This window comes from Aethalodelphis obliquidens, unplaced genomic scaffold, assembly GCF_003676395.1.
Source record: "Aethalodelphis obliquidens isolate GAN/ISIS:26980383/991018 unplaced genomic scaffold, ASM367639v1 scaffold37, whole genome shotgun sequence".
NCBI classification, from domain to species: domain Eukaryota; kingdom Metazoa; phylum Chordata; class Mammalia; order Artiodactyla; family Delphinidae; genus Aethalodelphis; species Aethalodelphis obliquidens.
The window spans coordinates 13,267,845-13,293,549 of record NW_020837981.1 but is presented as its reverse complement, the minus strand read 5'-3'; the positions used below and the strand labels follow the sequence as shown (position 1 = coordinate 13,293,549).

At 51.1% G+C, this 25,705-nt stretch overlaps 2 protein-coding genes across 4 annotated transcripts in view; both read left to right on the top strand.

Moving 5' to 3' along the window:
* The window catches only part of SLC29A3 (solute carrier family 29 member 3), a 41,744-nt gene extending 35,878 nt beyond the window's left edge, over positions 1–5,866 (top strand). For 2 of the 3 annotated variants that reach the window (XM_027129972.1, XM_027129973.1), the window contains one exon: positions 3,484–5,866. In XM_027129972.1, the coding sequence (XP_026985773.1) occupies positions 3,484–4,135 (652 nt within the window). In that variant the 3' untranslated portion in view covers positions 4,136–5,866. The remainder of the gene's footprint in view (positions 1–3,483) is intronic. The other variant, XR_003437889.1, reaches the window with a different exon arrangement.
* Positions 5,867–16,357: 10,491 nt separating this feature from the next.
* CDH23 (cadherin related 23) overlaps positions 16,358–25,705 on the top strand; it is a 450,353-nt gene continuing 441,005 nt past the window's right edge. The window contains exons 1-2 of the mRNA XM_027129962.1: positions 16,358–19,412; positions 21,521–21,699. The gene's annotated coding sequence lies outside the window, so the exon portion shown is untranslated. The remainder of the gene's footprint in view (positions 19,413–21,520; positions 21,700–25,705) is intronic.

Genomic DNA, 25,705 nt, shown 5'->3' with positions numbered 1-25,705 from the left:
GAAAACCAGGCTCAGAGAGGCTGAATTACTTGCCTGAGTCCCACAGCCCGTCGGCAGCAAAACCAGCACTGGAGCCCAACTCCAAACCTCTGATTCTAACCCCCATCTCTCGGGGCCTCTCGACCCTGCAGGACCGCTTTCCTCGCCTTAGTCTCTCTCGCTGTCTCTCTCCTTCCTCTTCCTTTTTTGCTTCCTGCTGCTCTTTAAAAAATGACCCGTGACTTTTTCTTGCTTTTTATTCTTTTCAATGCATTTTCATAACCATTGTCGTATTTGATATAGGAATGGCAGGAATTATATTCCCCATTATACAGGTGACTAGACGGAGACAGAGAAGGCCAGGTGCTTGGCCTGTGGTCCCACAGCGTGCGAGCCACAGAGCTGGGCGAGAGCGCGGGTCCTGGCTCTGCCGGATCCACGGGAACCGATTTGGTGTGGGGGGCACTGAGCTGAGCAGTCCATTTTTTCCCCTTAGGATATATGACAGCCTTGTGCAGTTTTTACTGTATTTTCCCATTTTACCAATGAGGAAACTGAGGCTTTGGAGAGTTAACAGACATGCCCAGGTTTCTTACCTGGTGAGTCGTAGGTGGGCGTTGGAACCTGGAGCCGTTTCCCGGCTGCACCATTACCACTGCATCCTGCTGCACCCCTGGCTTGTGACGGCGAGGTCCTTCCTCACCACTGACTCCTCCTGTCCCTGTGAGAGTCGCCTCGTTAATCCCCAGAGCCCCCTGCCTTCACCAGAATCCTGAATCTGCCGGGGCAGGTTGCTCTCCCCAGTTAGAGGATTGTTGTAACTTCAGCTGGCCTCCGTGGCCTCAGGAGGATAAAAGGGGACTGAGTGATGACACCATGTACCCCAGGTGGCTACAGACCTGAGTCTGCCCACCCCCTCCCTGCCCCTTCAGGGCTGTCATCAGAAGCTATCCAGCTGTGCTCCACGATGATGCCCCTGTGATTCCTGGGGTCTGTCTGGCTCGCTGTCCCCCCAGCCCCTCATATGCTGCCTGACACCTTGTTGCTGCTGACTAAATTATTTTGAGTCGATGAACAGAAGGCAGGAGGTTCCCACTACCCCTGCTGTTTCCCTGTGTCCTGTTTCAGGGAGCCTCGCGGGGGCTGTTTACACCGGGGTGGCCAACCTTCCTTGCTTGCCTGGGACTGAAGTCCCAGGGGTTCCCAGAACCGGGAGCTTTCAGTGCTAAAACCAGGATAGTCTCGGGCAAACCAGGACAGGTGGTCACCCTAGTTTTCAGTCTCACTTAAGCAAGCCAAAACCCTTTCCAGCTGAGCACGTGAGACAAGAGAACAACCCAGGGCTATGCCAGCCCATGGAAGTTTCTAGTTCTTTGCATATTAACACTTGGGTCAAGGCTTCTGGGTTTACAGAAACCCATCTGAGGAAGGAGCTTTAGCGCTGTGCTCCCAGGGCTGCTCAAACTAAATCTTACTTAAAAGGGAGCCCATAGGTGCTGCACCCAGGAGGGCTGGGCTAGGCTGCCCCATCCCACTCAGGAGGAATTGAGCCTCACGCAGTGGCGGAAGCTGCTGACTGCGGTAGGGTGAGATGGGGCAGTTAGACTAGGACGAACTTATGAAGAAGAGCTTTGACCAGAAGAACTTGGTGGGCAGCTTCCTCAGAGCAGACTAAAGCAAGGACTTGATGCTGAGTAGAAGCAGAAGTAAGAATAGTCCTTTCTCTAAATAGTGATTGGGAAACAAGACAAGGTTTAAGACCGAGGTGCTCAGCTCAGCATTACATGGAAAAGTGATTCTGGGGAGGAGTCCTCCCACTGACTCGCTTATGGACAGTATGTAGGCTCTTAGGATGGGAAGGCTGGCAGGGATCTCAAACTACAGCTACAGAGCCCCTCCATTTTACAGAGGAGGAAACTGAGGCCCCGAGAGGGGAGTACCTGGCCTGAGGTCACAGTGGGGAGGCAGAAGTAGTGCTGAAACCAGAACCCAGCTATCACCAACCTGCTGTTCTCCCCAGCACCACACCAGTTCTTCTGTTTGAGATATATTAATACAATCAGCCCATGTCTCCTGGTTTTTAGGCACCCAAGGCCCAGAGAGGTTGAGTGACTCAGGAAAGGTCACACAGCAATGCAAAGAGACCCAAGCCTTTTCTACTCTGGTCAGAGTAGCAGAAATTGAAAAAATTGATCATATTCAGTGTTGAGTATATGCGGGAAAAGATACTTTTACAGGCTTATCAGTTCTTTCAACAATTATGTTTTGAAGGGTTATTGTGTGCCCAGAGATTTAGCTGGGAACAGCCAAATGTGTCTTTGCCCCAGAGAGCTGTCTTCTACTGAAGGAGACAGATGATAAACCAGTAAACCAACACAATCATTATAAATTGTGGTCAGTTCTTTTTAGAGAAACAGGTGCTCTCATGGAGATTGAAGGGTTAGGTTACTTTAGTTAGGGTAGGTAGGTGGTACAAAGCAGAGATAAATTGGTTCTCCCTATCTGGAGAGCAGTTTATCAATATCTATCAAAATTTTAAAGACACAAACCTTGTGATCCAGCAGTTCTTCTTCTAGAAATTTGCTCTACCGAAATACTAGTATATATGTGCAAGGATTTATGTATAGGGACATTCATTGCACCATTATTTGTAGTAGAGAAAAACTAGAGCTAACCTAAATGTCCAGCATTAGGGGAGCAGTTAAATTGTCTATCCATACAGTGAAATACTCTGCAGCAACAGAGACAGAGCCATCTGTCCCTGTGTGAAGGGATGGCCAAAAGATACTCTTCTTTAGGCAATTGTGTGTATACATTTGTATATAATAGTTATGCATGTAGACAGTTATATAATGTATTTATATTGTGTTAGTTATACTGTTGCAAAAAGTTTTACAATATGTATAGTTTGATCCCACTTTTGCTTAAGAAACATAGCTGTGTGTGTGTGGTGTTTGCATGTGCATGGAACAATATACACCAGACTTTTAATGATCTGTATCTCTGAGGAGTGAGACCAGAGGTGGGAGGTGAGAGTTCTTGTTCTACTGTATCATTCCTCTTATGTATTGTTTGGGTTTATTGCATCAAGCATGTGTTACTTTTATAATTTAAGATTTTAAATTACTTTTACATTTGAAGAATAAATGCTACTTTAGCTCCACCTCTCCCCACCCCCAAAACCAAACAAAAATAAGTGAGTGAAGACTGGATCCCAGGCTCACCATGCAGTGGTCAGTGCTGGTTTCCTCTCTCCCTGCTCATGGCACGGCCAGCACCACAGAACAATGGACTGGAGTCCAGCCTTACAGGCAGCTCCAGGACAGGAAGGCTGGGGATTGTGCAGGTCTCCCTCTGGCCACCCCGCAGCACACGTGTCATCTGAGGGCATCCTGGGGCTTAGGCTTTACATGCTGGACCTAAAGACCGTCCCCGGCCTCGTCTCTGAAAATCCCGAGTGACCCTGCTTTCCAGCCCCTCTTACCACTAGCCTCTGTCCTGCAGGTACTATATGAGGCCTGTCTGGCCGGCTGTGTTTTCTGGTGAAGAGCAGCTGCCCCAGGACTCCCCCAATCCCCCTTTGGTGGCCCCTGGATCCAGCGACTCCCAGACACCACCCCTCCGCCCCATCTTGAAGAAGACTGCCGGCCTGGGCTTCTGCATCATCTACCTCCTCTTCATCACCAGCCTCGTCTTCCCCGCCATCCTCAGCAACATCGAGTCCCTCAGCAAGGGCTCGGGCTCGCCGTGGAGCACCAAGTTCTTTGTCCCCCTCACCGCCTTCCTCCTGTACAACTTTGCTGACCTGTGCGGCCGGCAGATCACAGCCTGGATCCAGGTGCCAGGGCCCAGGAGCAAGGTGCTCCCCGGGCTTGTGCTCCTCCGGACCTGTCTCGTCCCCCTCTTAGTGTTCTGCAACTACCAGCCCCGCATCCACCTGCACACGGTGGTCTTCCAGTCTGACGTGTACCCGGTGCTCTTCACCTCTCTGCTGGGGCTCAGCAACGGCTACCTCAGCACCCTGGCTCTCATCTATGGGCCCAAGATCGTGCCCAGGGAGCTGGCCGAGGCCACTGGGGTGGTGATGTCCTTTTACGTGTGCTTGGGCCTGGTGCTTGGCTCGGCGTGCTCTGCCCTGCTCGTGCACCTCATCTAGGAGGGGCGATGGCTAGACCTCGGTGCTGTGCGATGCCTGGGAGCCTCAGCAAGATGGGCAGGAAGTGCCAGGAGGGCCCAGGCGGCGAGCAGGAAGGGCTGGGGTTGGGCTCTGCGGAGCACAGATCACACCCGGGCCTCGTTGCTGCCAGGGAGCTGGGACCAGTGCTGTCGCCGGGACCAGGTAGACATTCCAGATACTTTGACAGATGTCCTGAGACGTTCTGAGGACCAAAGACACCTGAATAAGACACAGTTACAAGTTACACAGAAAGCTCCTGGCCGATGGGTACTTTCTGCCTGTTGTTATTCCCTCTTGGGGAAGGTGTTGCCAGTGTTCGGCTCTTGAGTTGTTACAGGGTGAGTCCAAGACCGTCTACAGGCCCTTTGCCTTCTCCCAGCCTTGCTCCTTCCAGCTGATGGCAAGATGCGAGACTCCTTAGCCCTCCCTACCCGGAGGAGGTCCCCCTGGTGTGGCCAGTCCTCAGGCCTAAGACCCAAGCCTGGCAGACCTCCACTTTCCACCAACCAGACTGGGAACCCCGGGAAGACAGGCCTTCCAGGAGCCCTTCCTTCCCTGGACATGGGCTCCAGAGGGCCTCTCTGCTGTACCCAGGACCAAGCATGTCAGGCCTGGATTTCAAACAGGGATGCTTAAAGTGGACTATGGCCTGGGTCAGGGCAGGGTTTAGTGTCCATGTTTACAGTATGTCAAGGCCATTGGTTCGAGGGCCTAATAAATACCTGGGTATTTAATGAAAGCCTTATTGGTGGCTGTTTTAGGGTCTTGGCAGGAAACAGCATACTCAAATTGAGTAATTTAAGGATATTTGAAGAGTGGGTGTAGGAACCCTAAGGGGTTATGCATTATATCCCAGAAGTACTGGGCTGGCCAAAAAGTGCTTTCGGGTTTCTCCGTAAGACGTTGGCCAACCCAGTAGTAAGGCTGCTCTACCCCAGGCCTGAAGGGAGGGACACGTCCAGCCTGCTGTGACCCACAGGAGGCGTGTTGCCTCCTCCCGTCCATCTCCTCTGTGCCCCTGTGGACTGAGTCACAGCCAAGGAGCAGGCAGAAGATGGAGACTGGGCTGGAGGGGCAGAGGGTGTCCAGAGGGGGCCAGTAGCCCCTTCACCTTCCTAGGTTGGTTTATTATGAACATCAGCTGAGCTCTGAAGCTTTAGTCAACAGAATTAGGTGTTGCTTTGTCCTGGTTTTTTCTGGACACAGTCGTATATCTTGTAGCTGTTGTTTCAAAAGGCAACCCCTCAGGTTCTGAGGCCTGCACACACTTGTGATTGCCTGACATGAGTAGTAATTTATATTTTTTCAGGTTCCTTGAAGGCTCCCGCAAGGCTGTTCCTTGGGGGAGCAGGCTGACATGGGAATCCGAGAGAGGAAGGAACTAGATCAGACCAGGAGTTTTCTCAAGAGCTGTGCAGGAAGCACAGAGCTTGCCCCGAGAAGTGGCAAAACCCTGAGAGCCGTGAAGCAACCGCTCCTGCTCTGAAGCGCGCCGGGATCCCAGATGTCCCGTGGACAGCTGATAGAGCTGGAAGCCGCCGGTAATCCACCCAGTGTCAGCAGCTGATGCTCCCCACCGACTCGGCTGGTACACGCTCCCTCTCTTTGGCCAGAGAATTGAAAAGGACACCCTTGAAAGGTTTTCTGAAACTTGATACTTGGAAAAAAAATTTTATTTTAAAAATAAATTCTCCCCTCCCCTTGCAGGAAGTTGAAATCTCCCCCTTGGTTTTTTTCCACTGACTTCAATGCTGTTGATCACTTGGGGCGTCTGTCCGGGAGGTGAGGTGACGCATCTCAACCTCAGGTATCTTATCAATGGGGAGCATGTCTGTTTTAAGGTACAACAGCGGTCTGAGCTCAGGGGTAGGGACCGCCCTGGAGCTAACAGAGGAGGAGGGCTGGGGGCCTCGCATGCTCTGTTGAAGGGGGGTAGCTTTCCTGTTAGTGAGTTGATTTGGAATCAGCGTGGAGTGAATGGGGAAGAGGGTGGCCAGCGTGATTATGCAGTGTTGAGGGGAGCTGAGGAGATGACGGGCTCGCAGTGCCAGCTGTGCTGCCGCGGCCGCTGCCGGAAGAGAGGCCGGCTGCTTGGCTGGTGGGAGGGTTATCCGGGCTTTTGCCCACTTTTCTTTGTTGCTCACTTTAGTGGGCATTTTGCAAAGGATCATTCCTTCTCAGGGAGGAAGGTAAATAAAAATACATCTCCAAGTAGAGGGGCAGACAGTGGAGTTCAGTCACCCTTGTCGCCCATTTATTGTAATAGCAGCTCATGGGGCTTGTCTGCTCTGGGTCTCAAGTCTCATGTGACCCCAGGAGGCTTGTGGAACTAGCTCACATGTTTTGGGGCGTGAACAAAACTTGCTAAAGAGAAGGGGATTTTTCAGTGAAAGAGGTGGAGGAGAATCCCTGAGAGGTTGCCTTTGTCTGGTAGTACTCTGATTTAATCCCAAGTGGCAGCTTTTAGTGCATGCCCTTGTGTATTTCCATGCCATACACGTCTTCATTTTCCTCCTTTCATTCAACAAAGACAGCTAGAGGCAGCCAATTGGCTCTTTAACTAGTGGGTTCCTACATGCATGGGGACACGAGGAGGCTTGAGCCAGGTGTGGGTATTATTAGCAAAGCCCATTCATTCTGCTGTCTTCAGCCCAGTGCTCCTGAGAACATTTGGGACCCTCTAATCAGCTTTGACGTTATGTGAGGGGGGGGGGTTACTGCAGGGTCCTGGCTTCTGAGACCATGGCGTGCTTTACTACAGAACTTCAGATAGAAGAGAGAAAGCCAAAAGTCAGTTGAAAGATTTTATTCTACTGGAGGTTAAATTTAAAGCCCATGCTCATCTTTTTTTTTTTAATTGAATTATAGTTGATTTACAATGTGTTAATTACTGCTGTATAGCAAAGTGATTCAGTTATACATATATATATATATTCATTTTTTATATTCTTTTCTATTATGGTTTATCATAGAATATTGAATATAGTTCTCTGTGCTAGACAGTAGGACCTTGTTGTTTATCCATTCTAGATATAAAAGCTTACATCTGCTCACCCCAACCTCCCACTCCATCCCTCCCCCAACTGCTTCCCCTCGGCAACCACCAGTCTATTCTCAAGGTCCATGGTTCTGTTTCTGTTTCATAGATAGGTTCATCTTTTTGTTTGTTTGTTTTTGTTTTTTGCGGTATTTGGGCCTCTCACCATTGCGGCCTCTCCCGTTGCGGAGCACAGGCTCCGGATGCGCAGGCCCAGTGGCCGTGGCTCACGGGCTCAGCCGCTCCACGGCACGTGGGATCCTCCCAGACCGGGACACGAACCCGTGTCCCCTGCATCGGAAGGCAGACCCTCAACCACTGTGCCACCAGGGAAGCCCATAGATAGGTTCATTTGTGTCATACTTTAGATTCCACATGTAAGTGATATCATATGGTATTTGTCTTTCTCTTTCTGACTTACTTCACTTAGTATGATAATCTCTAGTTGTACCCATGTTGCTACAAATGGCATTATTTTGTGCTTTTTTATGGCTGAGTAGTATTCCATTGTATATATGTACAACATCCTCTTTTTTCTTTTTTATAAATTTATTTATTTTTGGCCGAGTTGGGTCTTCGTTGCTGCATGCAGTCTTTCTCTAGTTGGCGGTGAGCGGGGGCTACTCTTCGTTGCGGTGCATGGGCTTCTCATTGCAGTGGCCTCTCTTGTTGTGCAGTACGGGCTCTAGGCGTGTGGGCTTCAGTAGTTGTGGCACATGGGCTCTAGAGCGCAGGCTCAGTAGTTGTGGCGCACGGGCTTAGTTGCTTCGCGGCATGTGGGATCTTCCCGGACCAGGGCTCAAACCCGTGTCCCCTGCACTGGCAGGCGGATTCTTAACCACTGTGCCACCAGGGAAGTCCAGTACCACATCTTCTTTATCCATTCATCTGTCAACGGACATTTAGGTTGTTTCCGTGTCTTAGCTATTGTGAATAGTGCTGCTGTGAACATAGTGGTGCACGTATCTTTTTGGATTATAGTTTTGTCTGGATATATGCCCAGGAGTGGGATTGCTGGATCATATGGTAGTTCTATTTTTAGTTTTCTGCGGAACCTCCATATTGTTTCCCACAGTGGCTGCACCAACTTACGTTCCCACCAACAGTGTAGGAGGGTTTCTTTTTCTCCACACCCTCTCCAGCATTTGTGACTTGTAGACTTTTTAATGATGGCCATTCTGACTGGTGTGGGTGGTACCTCATTGTAGTTGTGATTTGCATTTCTCTGATAATTAGCGATGTTGAGCATCTTTTCATGTGCCTATTAAGCCCAAGCTCATCTTGACCCTGTGTGCTTTCTGAATGAAAGCATCTAGTTTCTACTTTACCAACATCACTTCCTTGGTGGCAGCTTTGTCGGTGCCGGTTACGCCTGCGGTCTGAGTCACTGCTGCTCTCCACCCGTTGGCTGGGGTCAGCCCAATTTCCAATCCGGCTTTGACCCAGGCAGGATCCCACAAGGAATTTCAGCCCCACTAGCTGGCGGAGGCAGGGACTAGCCACCTGGCCACAGACCCAGGGTACTGGGCAGCCTTTCCATCAGCTGCTCAGACTCCTGGCCCAATGCTCCCTGTGCCAGATGCTTTATCTGCATTATTCCCCCATCTGTAGCTGAACACAGTGAGGCTCAGAGAGGTTAAGTAACTTACCCAAGATCACTCAGCTACTAAGTGCCCTAGACAAGAAACCTAGGTCTTCCTGAACTCAGAGGTCCTCACCCACCCTGCCCTCATATTCCCATATTGAACCTTCATCTTCTCCTTGGTTCTGTCACCCCTGTTTCTCACTCACGGATTGCTGGAGTGTTCTTCTGAGTAGATACAGTGCCCAGAACCCTGGCCTAGTTGATCTGACTACTGCAGCTGGCCAGACCCCGTACTGGACTGGGCCCCCATGGATGCAGACCCTGGGCCACGTCAGGCTCACCACTCTGACCACTCCTTGTCAGGCACGGCATCTTGGGCTGCTTCCAGGCCTGCTCTGTCCAGTCCATTTCAGTCCCCAGCCCCTGCCCTCCTGGTGCCATGTCCCCATCTCCCCCACGCCAGCCCCTGGTGCTGAGGTCACCCCAGCGTGACTGCTGCTGATAGACCCACCAGGCACTGGCTGTGTGAGTTACGAAGCCACCCTGAGCCAGTTTCCTCATCTGCAAAGTGGGTGATAAGTCCAGGAGTTGTGACTACCTGCGGTACCAATGAACTACCCCAGGCAAACCTCATGGCCAGGCAGAGCTGCATCAGCTCACAGCGTTTGTAACAAGGTGACTCGAGGGCACAGTGCAAACTCTCTGCTCCTGCCCAGGAGCTGGCCATGCGGGAGTTAGAAAGGCAGCATCAGCCTGAGAGGACAACCTCAACGTCAGGCTGCTGTGGGCTTGACTCCAAAGGAGAGCAATGATGACGGCCGTGCTCTGTGCCCCACAAGAGTCCAGTCAGCTGACCCTGTGCACCCCACTGAGAACAGTTCCTGCCCTTGACTGCAAGTTAAAGGGAGATCAGGGTCTGCAGCTTGGGATGGGGGAGTCAGTCATAGCTTCTGATGCCCGGCAGAGGCTGGGATTCTGGTTCTGCCGCCTCCTAGCTGGGTCACATTGGCCCAGTCTCGCTGACACCTTCTCACATCTAAAATGAAAAGTCTCAAGGCTGTTGGAAGGATTAAATATGCCCCAGTATTGTAGGTCAGAGTACCTAGCATATAGCAGATCCTCAACAAATGTGTTTTCTTCACACTCTTTGCTGCTGCCTGGACAGTCTGTTGCGATGCCCAACGCCTCCCCCATGGCGGGCACCCTGTACCCAGTGCTCAGTGCCCACCCTTTGTCTGGTCCCCAGGCCCAGCATTTGTCTGGGCCAGCACCTCCAATTCTGATGCCTGCTGTTTGATGCCCAGGCCCCTGCCTGGGTCATACCTGACCTGGGGCAGGCAGTGTGCACGAGGCAGAAAGCTGGAAATCCAAGACCCCAGACCAAGCTCTGCCCCTCGCTCTGATCTCTGGGCAAAAGCCACTTCACTTTTTTCTAAGCCTCAGCTGGAAAAAATAGACACCCCAGCACTTACCCTGCCTTCCTCGTGGACATGTGGCCAGGTATCCAGACGCCCTTTAGAAAGGGCCACCTGGTTGTGTCCAAAATGGTTCCGAGAGTCTGCGCCCTGGAGCCAGGACTGTCTAGGTTTGAGCCTGCACCACTTCCTAGCTGCACGACCACGGGAAAGTTCAACCTGACTCTGTTCTCTCAAAGGCAACGGCGGTGATTGTAGTCCCGGCCTCGCGTCTGGTGGTTGTATACACTGGATGGTAACCAGGAATGCGTATAAAACATTTAGAGTTGAGCCTGGTGCATAATCAGTGCTAATCACCTCCTCCTAGAAGGCTGTGTCTTCAGACCTTTCCTGTTTACCTGACGCTACACTGTCAGTACTAACCCACTGCCCTCGTTTCTCTTCCTCACTGGATGCTGGGCTGGCCTCCGCATCCCAGCTCCTGGCCCCTCCCCTGCACCAAGTGCTGCCCATAGTTGGGGCCAATAGTCTGCTTGGAGGAGCTTCCCAGGAATGTGGCTTTATGGTGCTGCTCACCCAGTGATGTTTTTAAAAAGGGAAAAAGAAGAGAAAGGGAAGGGAGGAAGGAAGGAGGAAGGAAGAGAAAGGAGGAGATGAGGATGGGCTGGGAGTCTGGGGTCTGCTCTCGGATGCAGGCAGGTTTGTGAATGAGAGTAAGAGGGCATCATTTAAGTCTCTTAAGTGCAGAGTTCTGGGAAGATTCCAGCTGTGTCCACTGGCTCTGTCTGGACAGTACAGATGCTCTTTTCCTTTTCTCGTCGCCTACTTGTTTCACCTGCCCACCTTTTTGGTGGAGGCAGCTGGAAAGGCATTTCTGGCCCATGGGATGACACTCTGCTTTGTTATCCCCAGGCGGGGTGTGGTGCCTTTAACCTTGGAAGAGCACTCGTCGGATAAGGTGTTTCTCTGCTGGGCGATGTCACAGACCACCGCTCTAAGGGAGACTCTGTGAGGCACTGGCCTGGCTGAGAGCCTCTGAGCAGGCCTGGCTTCTGTAGCAGGGCAGGGCACGGCCTGCATCACAGTAAAGGAGGTGCTGATTACTGAGCACCTACAATGGCTAGGCTGTGCCATGTATAAGAACCCTGCCAGGTGGGGCTGGCATCCCATTTCACAGAGAGGGAAACTGGGACTCAGAGGGGTTAAGCCGGCGAGAGGCTGAATTGGAATTCAGGCCAGGGCGGTGAGGCTCTGAAGCCTGTCTTCTCTCCTCTCCACTCTGCTGCCTTAGAAGATTGAGAGGGCACTGCCAATTTAAATGGTTTGCAGATCTGAGGAGCCCCGGGCCACATGCTGGGTGGGCGGAATGGGGTTCCAGGAGGCTGGATTAAGCTGTCCAGTGTGAGTGACAACAGGCACCCAGCCTGCCCTCCGTGCCTCTGTGGGATTTGGTGCGGAGTCACTGGTCTTCAGTAACCAAGGCTACAGTCTTCATGGGCGCTTGAACCACGAGCTCACCAAGCTGAAGGCAAGGTTTACAGAGGTGTGATAGAGGCAGGAGCCTCACTGTGTGGACCTGACATGTCAGACGCCTTGCGTGTATCCGCTCCAGGGTACCAAGGAACCAGGGGGCCCATCTTCCCAGACACAGAGCAAAGTGTGACGTCCTGGCATCACCACACCTCCTATCCCTGACTTAAACACACACCTAGAGCTGGGAGAGGCCCTGCGGTCACCGAGTCCACACCCTGCCTCTTGGCAGGGCGATACTTGGGTTGCTCTGGACCGGCTGGCACCAGGCCTGTGCTGTCCTGCAGATTCTTCCAGATGGAGTCCCGGAGCCCCAAGGAGATTGAGCATCCTCAGTCCCGCTCTTATTCTGGAAACAGCCTCATGTTCCCAGCACACCTCTCACACACTTCACTCTGGACAGAAGAAGGACATGGGATCTTTTCCCCAGCAGTCTCACCCGACAGCATCCATCCCTGCTGCTGTGGCCCCAGTCCTGCTCTCTGGAGTTTAATGAGGGCGGAACGTCTAATGCGCCTGGACTTCTAAGTCCTTCCTACTTCCTTCTAAGACTCTTAACCCAGGTCTCGACTGGAGACCTCTGGATGGAATGCGAGGCTCACGGAACCCTGAGATCATATTCGGAAGTTGGCGTGCTTGCCGTGGACCAAGGAGCCATAGCTTCCATCAGTTGTCAAAGGGGCCATGTTCCAAGGCTTCAGAGCCCCTGGGTGCCTGGCTACAATGACCTGTCCCATCCGATGGTGTCCCTGTACTGGGCACCGTGCTGAAGGGCAGGACTCTGGAGCCAGGCTGCCTGACTTTGAATCATGACTCTATCTCTTATTGGTGATTTTGGGCAGGTTTCGTAACCTCTCTCAGTTTCCTTATCTATAAAACAGGGTACCTGCCCTCATGGGGTTGTTGTGAAGATTAAATGAGTTAATCCACATAAAGTTCTTCGTCTGTGCTAAAGTATTACTTCTCCCCATCACCCTGTGAAGTCAAGTCAGGGGTGATCCTCACCCCTCTTCTGATGAAGAACAGTGGAGACTGTAACTGAGGAACAGAGCCTCTGCCTGCAAATGCAGCAGGTCCCGTCGGCTAGCCAGCGAGGTCACTGCAGAGAGGAAGTTGGCCTGTGACGCTCTCAGGGGTGGGAGGGCTCCATTTAGGGAAGCTGGGAAATAAACTGGATCTGCCAACAGTTTCAGTCACAGGACACAGGAGGCTGGAGGGGGCTTTAGGTATGAGTCAGAAGCCACACAGCCGAATGGGCCTGACACCCTGGCCTGTGAGCAGCTCCATGATGGCCTCCTTGAGGCCACCCTATCTAATCTGATTTCCAGAGAAACAAGAGCCACGGTTTATCCAGCACTATGAGCCGAGCATGTTAACACGTGACCTTAATCCATTCAATCCCACTATGAGGAAGTAGCATTATCCCCAATTTATCGGTGCCAAAACTAAGATTCAGACATAGCTGCTAAGTGGCAGAACCGCGATTCAAAGCGGGTCTGTCTGACTCCAGGACTCCAGCTCCTCAAGATTTTGACAGTAGCAATTCGCATCAGAATCGCCAGAGCACTTGAGAGACTGCAGACTGCTGCACCCGCCTGCAGGGATTCCCATTCCACAGGTCTGGGGTGGGGCACGAGAAGGCGCGTTTTTTAACAAGTTCCCAGGCGGTGCTGATGCTGCCGGTCTAGGAACCCCACTTGGAGAACCAAAGGTGCTGGACCACCAGAGACGGATGAGGGGCTGTCTGGAGCTGATGACCTGGCCTGAGCAAAGAGAGAGCAAGGGCTCCGTCTGCTCCCGTTCCAGTCGGGGGCTCAGGACTGGAAGGTCTTTAAAGTAGCAAACGCATTGTGGATGCTCGCACATCATTCCTTAAGCTGATCACGGATCGGGGCAGAGACTGTGTTTAAGTGCCAAGCTCATCTTCTCCACCAGCCCCCAAGGTTGGCGCCCCGTGGCTTTACTCCTCAGTTGCATCTTTCCCACCTGCTCCCTTCACCATCAGTATTCAGGAGGGAGGAGGGAGTGAGAAAGGGTAGGGCCTGAGGGCTGAGTCAGCCCCAGCCCACTGCTTGGAGTTGCAAGTCGGGGGGGGGGGGGGGGGGGGTGCAGGGCCGCCTCCTGCTAGGGGTGCGGTCACGCCTCCTACCTGTTCTCGGGCACCCATTAGCTGCTGAGGTGGTATTAACTGTTTTTCATTTTGCTGAGTCTTTGCTGAGACTCAAAAAGGGAAATGAGCCATTACCAGACAGCAGCCTTTTTTGAAACAGAAACTGAATTGACTGCATTTTCTAATAACATTTTGTGAACTAAGAACGCAGAAGTCTTGCCTTGCTTCATCAAAGTCGTCTTTCAGAAGTAGTTGTCTCTGGCTCGCCTTCTGCTCACACAGTTCTGTGAGAAGGGGTGGGAAGGGTCATATGCCAAAACGTGCCAGCCTGTTAGTGCCACACCAGCTGGTATTTAATGGCTGGTCCATAGCCTATTGTGAGGATGTCAGGAAATTCCCCTTTCCTTGCTTTTTGCGGCTCCAGACCTTTGGGCTCTGCCCTGACGGGTAAGGACTAACCAGCTCAATTCTTGAAATAGAGAGCCAGTGTGCAGAACTCACAATCAGGGCACTTTGGGCAAGTCACTAACCTCCCTGAGCCTTAGTGTGCTTACCTGCAAAATGGGGATATTAATCTTGCATATCTCAAAATCCTGATCAGGGCAGAGTGCCCTGTAAACTGCAAAGGGTATACAAGATATTAGCTCTTGTTGTTATTATTAAACTACCTGTAGGTCCATTTGTAACCCCATTCCATGGGGCAAGGAATCTGCAGATCTAAGGGGACATGACAGCCTGGAGGTCACACCTCTTCCCCCTTCTGGACCATCCTCTGGGTACCCAGGATCCCTTGCCTCAATGGGCTCAAACTGCAACCAGGACCTGGGCAGGCTCTTTCCTAGGTCCATCCCCCCAAGGGCAGACTGCTCGAGGAACTTCTAGATTCAAGGGATGGCTGTGTGCAAGTGGTACTGAGTTGGGACATATGGGTTGGGGTAGCCACATTGTGCATAGGAGACTTCTCCAGGTGTGGGACAGAGCCATGACATTCCAGAGTCAGAGAATTCCAGATTCAAACCTTCTGGTTGTTATAACGGTGTATGTGTCAAGGTAGGAGGGAGAATATATTGTATTTAAGTTTGCTACCTGATTTATAACTAATGTATTGAGACACATGGTATATGGGCCTCCATTGGTAGTCTTGCCCCGGGCCCACAGATGTTCCTTTTTATTACTAGAAGTTTGAATTCCACTTCCTTTGAGCCAGGTCAACCTCTTATTTTCCTCATCGAGTCTATCCTCCTATTTCCTCTTCTCTGTCTTTCTAAATATTCAAAGCCGTGCCTTATTAGAAATGTAGCCAGGACTAGTAGAAATTCGTCAAGATTCCAGGGGCTCCCTTTCTTCTCTTCCTTAAACCATTTCTCACCCCCTAGAGACACACAGGACAGACCATGGGCAGGAACATGAGTCCCCTCGTCGATGGCTGGCCTCCTTTTTGTCTCCTAAGCAGTATCTAGACAGTGGGTGTCTGTACCACTTCAGGGTATGAAGATAGAGCTCCATGCCGCTGCCACTATGGTAACCGCTAAACCATGGGGACTAGACGATTCTAAAAAAAGCCATGGGCTCCATCCTGGGGGTGGGGGAGGCCCAAGAAGCCTAGAATTTTGTACAAGGAGCAACTATAGGAAGAGGGGTCCTGCCTGGTCCTCCTGCATCTCCATCCTGGAAGGGTGCAGGTCCTCAGGTGACAGAAGGGGTGAAAGTTGGTTGCTGAGAGGTAGCAGCCGACAACTGCACGCCATGAGTTGAGGCCCCATCAGGTTCCCCTACCTCTTCCTTGGCTTGCTGTTGCTGGTGTCATTATCCACGTTTTGCTCCATATAAAACCCTTTCCCAGTGTCCCCTTTCCTATTCAGATACCCTTTGGCAATGCAGAGACTCTGATGCGGAAGTAGTTGGTTGCTCTGACAGGAAGAGTTGCTCTTTCCCCCTTGCCCTCTGTGGTCCTGGGAAGATGCAGACAGTAGTCAGACAGCCTTTGGTGCACATCAACTTCTGCTGAACGGCTGTTTATCTCACCTGTGCCTAAGATGGCTATATGTAGAGGAGGAAGGGCGAGGGGAGACAAGGCTTGCAGTGGACCCACTAGGGGCTATCTCCTGCTGCCCACCTGCCCCACAGACCCTGAGAGAATCAGCCCAAATGCTGGCTATTAGACAACTCCAAGGACTCCACTGTTTTTCCAAGTGTTGAGAGTGAACTATTGGTACTGTGCTGGGTGAATTTAGGTGCCATCCAGCAGAGCATTCAACAACACAGAATCTCAGCACGGGGAAGTTCTTCCCTTTTCAGTTCTTTCAATCCTAATTATCCATAGGAGGAACTTGCAGTTTAATTTGTGAGTATCTTCAACACCTCGCTAAAACTTGCTCTTCTTCCTTTTTTTTTTTTTTTTGCGGTATGCGGGCCTCTCACTGTTGTGGCCTCTCCCGTTGCAGACCACAGCCTCCGGACACGCAGGCTCAGCGGCCATGGCTCACGGGCCCAGCCACTCCGCAGCATGTGGGATCTTCCCAGACCGGGGCACGAACCCGTGTCCCCTGCATCGGCAGGCGGACTCTCAACCACTGCGCCACCAGGGAAGCCCTCTTCTTCCTTTTTAACAAAATGAGATCAGGCCTCAGTTCAAGGTCTTGCCTACTAGAATTGAGAACAATGGTTTGTTTTTATTTGTATTTCTACTTAGAGCTTCGTACCTTCTATTTATGACAGGTGATTATTGGTTTTCCAGTGAAGTAAAGATACACAGTTTGCTTTTTAAAGTAAATTTAAAGCAGCTGAGTTAACGAGTATCAAATTTAAAAGATACAGGTAGTATTTGGATATGGCAAACATCATTCAATTTTATTATTTTAAAGGCAGGGAAATTGAGACCCAGGCACGAGTCCCCAGAACCCAGGATGGGTAAGTGTCTCTAACATTTAGGAAGGACACAGCATCTATCTTCCCTGAAAACCATAGACTGTGTTCTGCTTGAAGGTCACAGGCTAGGTAAGGCCCCCTTCTACGTTCAGGCTCGCATTAACTCCTTTCATGGGTGGTGTTTTCACTACTTCCATTTTAGCCAATAAAAGTGAGAACTTCTGAAGTTACTGATTGTCCCTTTGGAACTCGGGGCACAAACCTGGCCATTTTCGGAGACAAAGGGCTTCATCCCTGTAGCTAGCAGTGACTGGTAGGGAGGAGAGGAATGAGATAAAAATAGAAGTGGAGAGAAGTGTTAAGTAGAAAGTAAAAGACACAGCAGCTTCAGCATTGTTAAGGACCTGAAACTCTGGAGTGGGGCAGCTACATCTCCCAGACTGTCCCTGTCCTCAGTGGACAAAGCGATATGTCTCTGACAAAGCTCTGGCCAAAGTCACCCTTTCATGCCAATATGACTGTTCTTACTTGTTACCATGACTGTGATGATTTGACCACTAACCTTTGCTTGAGCACTTAGTAGGTGTCTGGCACTTGGCTAAGATGTGACATCCATCCTCACAAGAAGCCTTTAAGTTAAAACCTTGGCCTCTGGAGCTGCACTCTGGGTTGGAAAACTGGCCTCTTGGAGCTGTGTGACTTAAGGCAAATTAAATCTCTCTCTGAGCCTCAATTTCCTCATCTCTCTAAAATAGGCATAGTAATATACCTATCTCTCAGGATCAGAACGGTTCTATAATAGTATGCTTATCAAGGGTAGAAAGTAAGCAGTTATTAACAATGTCACATTATTAATCACTATTGATACTAGCACCAGGAAGACAAAGCTTCTGATAGTCATTCTACCCAAGGTCACAGAGCTGAACCATGTTGGCTAAATTGGTGGGATAAGTCCAGGAGTGTTTGGGCCTCCGGGCTTCAGGGCCCAGAGCTGGGGTGGCATGGCAGGGGCTACTGGACAGGGGCCCAAGCCGCCTGGTGGGTGCTCCAAGCGGCCTCCAGGACCCAGACCCATTTTCTGAGGCTCGGACTGGCCGGAGACTCACACTGCTGTTACCTGCCAGGCGGGATGCGGCGGATCCTCAGCCCCGCGAGGCCGTCTCGCCTAGCGACAAGTAGCGATGACCGGCCAGCTGCTCTCACCTCGGCTGGGAACCGATCCCATGCCAACCCTTGAAGCACAGGCCCAAGCGCGCCTTCCGGGAGCCGCGGGGCACGCCGGGAGCCGGTCCGCGCAGCCAATCCCCACGCGGGGGCAGGTGGCAGTTGCCCGGCAATGGCGGGGGCGCCCAGGCGAGGGCGCGAGGCCTGTAAGGCTGGGCGGGCAAGTGTGGAAGCCGGAGAGGTAGGTGACCTGCAGATCCCAGAGGAGTCTGCTTTTCCAGTCCCCAGTTCCTTCCCTCCTACCTGGACTTGAAGGAAAGAGATTATCAAGACAAATGATAAGAAGCAAGAATAAACCATGGGAACTAATAAAAAGATATTCATATTGATTGATCACGTACTGTGGGCCTGGCTCTTCACAGGGGTTATTTCATTTGATCCTCATTTGATCTTGCAGGGAAAGTACGATTACTGGCCTCATTTTGTAAATGATTAACCGGAGGTTTAGACAGATTAGGCACCTTGCCCAAAGTAACTCAGCTAGAGAGTAGCAAAGCTGGAATTTGAACCGGGTGGTCCTGAACCCAGGTGGTCTGTGTTCTTACTGAGTCAAGCAGTGGACACCCATTTCAATTCACCGACAGAAGCTGCTATAGGCCTACCTGCAGGGGCCAATCCAGGCTTTCTGGGTCCTGAAACTTAGACAATTGGGGGGCCCTCTTTAGGAAAAAGAATAACAAATTGCAAATATAAAATCAGGTAGAAAAGAAACTTGTTTAGAACGTAAACAAAACACTGGCTAATTTTACAGAAACACCTGACCATGTGAGTGTGTTGCTAGGGCCCTACACAAAGGCATCCCTGACCCTTAGCTCCCACTGAAGTCCTTTGTTCAGACGTCAAACTACCTTGCAGGCTTCTCTGCCCTTTCCCTGACTACCCTGCATCCCAGCCACAGGCCCTCCCTTGGCTGGGCCCTGGCAATGGGGTTTAGTAGGGCTTCTCTGGCTGTGGCAGCAAGCTTGGCCTGCCCAGTGAGCAAGCTGAAGTGCTAGAGAGTTAACGCCCTTGGTTGGAAGCAGCCCTCAAACACTGATGGACCCAGAACTGGTAACCGTTGGCAGTCAAGTAGGATCACGCTAAGAAATCTTTTATACCAGTGGTTCTTAGGGTGTGGCCCTGCAGCCCTTAACCTGTTAGAAATGCACACTCTCAGATCCCACCCTACACCTACACCTACTGAATCAGAAACTCTGGGTGGTGGGGCCCAGCAGTTGGTGTTTTAACAAGCTCTCCTAGAGAGCCTGATGCACGCTCAAGTTTGAGAGCCACTGTTCTACCACACTGTTTCCCAGAGTTCCCTGTGGCCTGGAGCTCCCGTGTCTACAATGGTAACCTGCTCAATAATACACCTTTTTTTTTTGTCTCCTTCCTTTGCTTGTCTCATTTCCTCACTCTTCAACTGGGGCTTCCTAGGATCATCTCCAATAAACTACCTGCACTTGAACCCTTGTCTCAGGTCTGCTTCTAGAGGAACACCAGCGCAGGTGAGAACAGGAGGAGGTGTCACTGCCCAGTAAGGCGGAGGATGGTGGCTGGCACCCACTGGATGGAGGCTGAATGTTCTGCTAAATGCTTTGCTTTCATTGTCTCATTCCCCACCCCACCCCTCCATGAGGAAATTGGGGTCGGAGGATTTAAGTGGCTTTGAACCCAAAGATTTGAACCCAGTTCTGCTTGAGTCCCAACGGTGAGCTCCTTACGCACAAGGGTAGAGGGCCAGCCCACGTTATGTTCACCTGTCACTGCTGCTCTTCTCAGGGCAGTCAGGAGTTCAATTTTGTCACGAGACCTGCTACAGTCTCCGACCTTTGGGCACAGCCAGAGTGCCCACCGTGGGACGCTGAGATGATGTGTGCACTGGCCTCACGGAGGGCACAGCTGGAGAGGCTCCCTCACTCCAGTGCTGAGGTCCCTTGGGTCCAAGGCTGGTCCCTACGCCTTCCAGCCCGCTGCTGTGCCCAAGCATGTGCCCTTAACTCAGAGCTGGAGGCTTTTCTGTCACAGATACTGACATCTGGCCAGCTCTGCAGCTGAGGGTCCTACTTGTGGGGGCGGTGGGGAAGGGTGTGTGCAGACCCTTGAACTCTGCATCCTCTGATGTTAGAGGCCCTAGGCCGCTTGGTTCTGCACATTTCCAGGAAACTACAGCTCTCACTCCCATGTCGCCTGCCCTAGCCCTCTAGGCTTGTACCCTCAAGAGGAATGGCCTTGCCTTCTCTAGGCCCACAGCACCTGAGGTCCCAGCTGTCTTTCTTGTTAACAGTTTCTCTCCACTCCCTCTACCTGTGATCCAGGAAGGATGGCTGTGTTAACAGGTGTGGGGTAGATGGGGTAGATGGGGAGATGCCGATGAGAGCACAGAGTCTTTGGCTCTGCTGCTGACTTTGGGCGAGTCTTTTTTTAACTCCCTTTTTTAGCCTTGTTTTTCTCATCTGTAAAGTGGGGAGCCCACCTCCCCTCCCTCGAGGTTGTTCTAATGACGCTCACAGGAGATAGCAATGCACACATATGACACAGGCATGAGCAGTGGTGGGTGCAGTCTGCACCTGGGGCCTCCTGTTCCTTCCATCACAACGAGGAGGGACCTGGGGGCTGGTCTTGTGTTCTCCAGGACCCTGGTCTGCCAGAAGGCTGCCGGTGATGCCCAAAAGGCAGAGCTCTCCCCAGGACACTGCCAGCCCTCCCTTCAGGGTGGAAGAGACAGAAAGTCTTACTTGGGCAATCACTAGCTTGAGGATGTCTCAATGCCTCACCCTGCCAAAAACAGACACCTGGCTCTCCAGTTGAAATCAGGTCCCTCTATAATAATTTCTCACCACATATTTGTTTTTCCTTTGTGGCAGTTATAATGAATTATAATTATTTATCTGACTATTTTTAGACTTTAAAAAAAATTTATTTTGTTTTATTTTTGGCTGCATTGGGTCTTCGTTGCTGCGTGCAGGCTTTCTCTAGTTGCGGTGAGCAAGAGATACTCTTGGTTGCGGTGCACGGGCTTCTCATTGTTGCGGCTTCTCTTGTTGCAGAGCACAGGCTCTAGGTGCACAGGCTTCAGTAGTTGTGGCGCACAGGCTTCAGTAGTTGTGGCACACGGGCTCAGTAGTTGTGGCACACAGGCTTAGTTGCTCTGCGGCATGTGGGATCTTCCTGGACCAGGGTTCAAACCTGTGTCCCTTGTGTTGGCAGGTGAATTCTTAACCACTGTGCCACCAGGGAAGCCCTAGACTTTTTTTAAAATGGAAAATTGTGAACAATTACGAACGAAAGCGGAATAGTACATAGACCTCATGAACCCATCACCCAGCTTCAACAATTTGCCAACTCGGTGCCGGTCTTTTTTTTACCTCTACCTGCACTCACTCCCCCTCCCTGTATTAATCTGAGGCATCATATCATTTCATCTATAAATATTTTGGTAGGTATCTCTGAATGATTAGGGCTCTTTTATGAAATATAACCACAGTGCCATTATTACACTTAAAAAGATGAGCAACAATTTCTTGCTATGTGATTATTGTTAAATGTTTGTGTCCCTCCACCAGGCTGGGGGCTTCATGAGAGCTTTCTCTCTTGTTCTTGGCTGTATCCATAGTGCCTGAGAGCTAGCAGACTCTTAGTATTTGTCAGATGGATGGATGGATGGATGGACGGACGGGAGAAAGGCAAAGGATGCTGGGGACCCACCTTGTTTTCTGTGGATGCGGCTTCATCCCTTCAACACTGCGGTGTGATCGCTGCCTGGGAGGCCCACAGTCACATACTCCCTCTGACGTGAGCAACACCGTAAAACTCTCTCAGTTTCTTTCCCTCTCAACCTGCCTTCGGCTTAATCGGGCAGCAAGGCACTAATCCTCTCCTCATGGCTGCAGCCCGCTCCCCCTGTGCAGCTAATTCCACCTTCCGACTTAATTATCATCCTTAGTGCTTTCACTAAGGGGCTTTGCATCTTCAGAGCCCCACTCAGGCATTAGCTGATTACTGTAATCTGTCTGACTCCCAAGGCAGCAGCCAGGATGGCACGGGAAGCACAGGGCTTCCTTCATTCTCTTGGAGTCTCAGTTTCCTCATCTGTAAAATTGGGTGAGTGGACCTAACTGGCATTGGTATGGGGAGTAAGGAAAATGAAGTAAATAAGGTGCCTGTTCCCTGACACATCAGAGGCACTCAGGAATGATGATCATTTCCCAGCATAATTCAAGGAATAACTCTCACTGGAGAGCCAAACAGATCTGGATTTGAATCCAGCTTTTGCCACTTAAAGGGAAAATTTTCTGAGCCTCAATTTTCCCATCCTTACAATGGGGATGATGGTGCCAACCTTTCAGAGTTTGCTAAAAAGGATGAAAAGACATGATGTGTGTCTGTGAGGCACTGGGCAGAGTGCTGGGCACCTAGTAAATGCTAAATAAGTGCTGGTGGTTACTTCTCTTCCCAGAAAGAGGTGGAGGCAGGGGAAGGAGAGGGAGGCTGCGGGGCCCCTGGGCAGGTACGGATCACATCTTTTCTCCTCTGTTCCCTAAGGTGTATAGTCAAAGGAGGATGCCTGTTGCACTCACCATTGTATCCCCAGCCCTTTGCCTAGCTGTGTGCTTAGTAATGAATAAGTGAATGAATTTGGTGAGGTGGGGATGTGAATAACACATCTGAACAGGACTGGATAGTTTCTAGAGGACTCAAGATCTTTATCACACAACCAGAGAAGGTAAGCAGGCCAAGGATTATACCCACATGTTACAGATGAAGAAACTGAGGCTCAGGGAGATCAACACTGGGTCTGTAAGTGTTAACAGCTGGGGTTAATTCCACTCCAGTTTGGCTCTTTCAGGAAGAGTGTGCCAAGCATTGGCCTCAGGAAGAGTTGGGCCTCTGTCTTAGGTGGAGTTACAGGTCTTTCCAAGATTGTCTAAAGCTGCAGGGATTCTGCCTGCTATGGCTTCTTCCTCCCACTGTGCCTGGTACGGCCTGTATCCCAGTGCACTTGTTTTTTTTTAAATTTTCTGGTTGTCTTCATTAGATAAGTTTTTTCCCTCTTTTTCTTTTTTTAATTGAGACATAATTGACATCCAAGTGCACTTGTTTTTAATTACTGACAGTTTCAGCTTCAGGGCTGCCACGAAGCCCTGAAGGCTACACACTGCGCAACTGCAGGGGATCGATGCCGTTCACCAGGACAGCAATGAACCACCAAGAGGTGAACCCCACTGTGAAGCCAGAGGTGGCCTTAGGAGGAGATGGGGGACCCTCCCCGTGTACTGGCTGGACTTTGGTCAGGAACTCAGCTGCAGGAACCAGGGCTTCTGGGAACTCCCTGGTCTGTGCTTGTAGGCAGGGTCAACGTTTGGAGTGTGGACATCCAGGGGCTGATCTCCACCCTTCTTAGAGATAAGGGTAGGAAAGCCCTGGACCCCGAACCCTAGCTTTAAAACTTGAGGTAGTTTAGGAAAGGGAGAAAGACTCAACCCAGTACTGGATATACTATATTACATATATAAGTAATAACTTAATCTTGATAATAAAACTCTTTGAATAGGCATCATCCACCCATTTTACAGATGACTTAACTGGACACATGGAAGTTAATTAACTTGCCCAAAGGGTCACACAGCAAGGAAGTGCAGAGCTGGGATTCAAACTCCAGGCCCCGCTATGTTACCTCTGGTTGTAACCTGCATTTTACAAGGGAGGTAGCTGAGGCCCAAAGAGCGGCAGTGACTTACCCAGGGTCACACAGCCAGCTAGTGACTGAGTAGATACTGAACCCAAGAATCTGGACTCTCAGTCCCAAAACGAGCCCATAAGGGTGCCTGGCCCGTCAATTAATATATATATATATTTTAAATGAATTTATTTATTTAATTTTGGCTGCGTTGGGTCTTCGTTGTTGCACGTGGGGTGGGCTTTCTCTAGTTGCGGGGAGCGGGGGGCTACTCTTTGTTGCCTTGCGTGGGCTTCTCATTACGGTGGCTTCTCTTGTTGCAGAGCACGGGCTCTAGGCGCGCAGGCTTCAGTAGTTGTGACTCGTGGGCTCTAGAGCACAGGCTCAGTAGTTGTGGCGCACAGGTTTAGTTGCCCCACAGCATGTGGGATCTTCCCAGACCAGGGCTCGAACCCGTGCCCCCTGCATTGGCAGGCGGATTCCTAACCACTGCGCCACCAGGGAAGCCCTCAATTAATATTTTTGATAAAAACAAGTCTAGGGAGAGACCTAGGATGCCTGGGACAGGAATGCTGGGGGATGGGGCGTGTGTGGAGCAGATGGTGAAGGACAAGCACCAAGCTCCCGCGCTTTTGGCTCCGGTCTCTCTAAAAAGAGAGCCTGTGTTCCCTCCATTTCAGGACTGCGAGCGGGGTCCCGTAGAGTGAGAGGTGCTGCACCAAACTCGGCCTCTAGGTGGCGCCCGTACCGCAGATCTGGATTCCCTTGGAGCGCCGGGCCCTAGGGAACTGGTCTGTCCCTGGGGGCTGGTCTGTCCCCAGAGTTTTCACTACGCCCTGGGCAACAGCTCCCTTTACCCTCCTCCAGGCTACTTCTGTCCTGGCTTTGGCAGCGAAGGATTGGCAGGGCCCAGACTGGGAGCTCATGCCTCAACTCAGTCCTCACTTACAAGCCCTCTGCAGGGCCCTGGGTGAGAACCTTCAGAGGGACCTGCGGTCATCCAGACGCTTCCCTTCTGCTGGACCTTGGGCAGTTTGCTCAACCTCCTTGAGCCTCACTTTCCTCATCTGTAGAGTGGAAGTGGGTTTTATTGCCAAGATATTGAGAGGATCAGGTGGAACGTTTTATAAAATGCCTGGCCCCTTGCAGGTGCTCAGCAGATGGGAACTATTAAGGGTTGTTCCATGGACGGTGGCTGCCTGCTGTTACTTCTGCCTGGCCGCTATTTCTTCTTTGTCTTTCTCAGCTCGCAATGCCAGTCCATCGTACCACACCTTACCTGTCACCATCAGCCTCTTAACCCGGCCCTTGTGGACCTGGTACCTCCTCGGAGACGATGTAGAGTGGCAATTAAGCAGAAAGCTCTGAAGTCTTGCTAGCTGGGTTCACATCCTTGACTCCAGCACCTCCTGTGTGGCTTCGGTCAAGTTCCTTAGCTTCAGTGCTGCAGGTTCTTGGTGCTCATCCACTACACGTTCCAGGGTCCCTGTAGTCAGGTTGGAGCCATGTGACTGACTAGTTCCCGCTGGAGAAGTGGAATCAGGAGTGATGTGCGTGTCACTCTAGGAAAGGTGGTTAAGAGCCTGTGGACCTCCTCCATCCCTGTCTTGCCCTGTCGTGGTGGCCTGTGTTTGGCCACAGGGGTATGTGTTTGTGTTGCAATGCCCCACAGGGCTATTGTGTTAGAGTATAGCTCTAAGATGGAAGCGCCCTGAGTCCCCAAGTCACCCTCAGAGGAAAGCCATCCCACCAGCCTTACACGGTATGTGAGCAAGAAGTAACTTTTTATTGCCACGGAGATTTCAGAATTTGTTTGTACTACACCATGGCCCAGTTTAACTTCACTGATACAGCCTTCCTTTGCCTCAGTTTTCTCATCAGTGAAATGGAGACAATAATAGTGCCATTCTCATAGAGTCGTTGTGAGGATTAAGTGAGATTGTGGGTGTAACCCCCTTAAGATGTAAAATTTTCGTTTTTATTACTTCTTAGGAAGGTACAGAAAAGCACGAAATGACTTTAGATTCTCAGAGCAGGAGGAACCCTGGGAGGACCTAGAACTCACTCCTCATGGTTAGATGAGGAGACAGAGGCTCGGGGGAGAAATACCTTGTTCAAGGC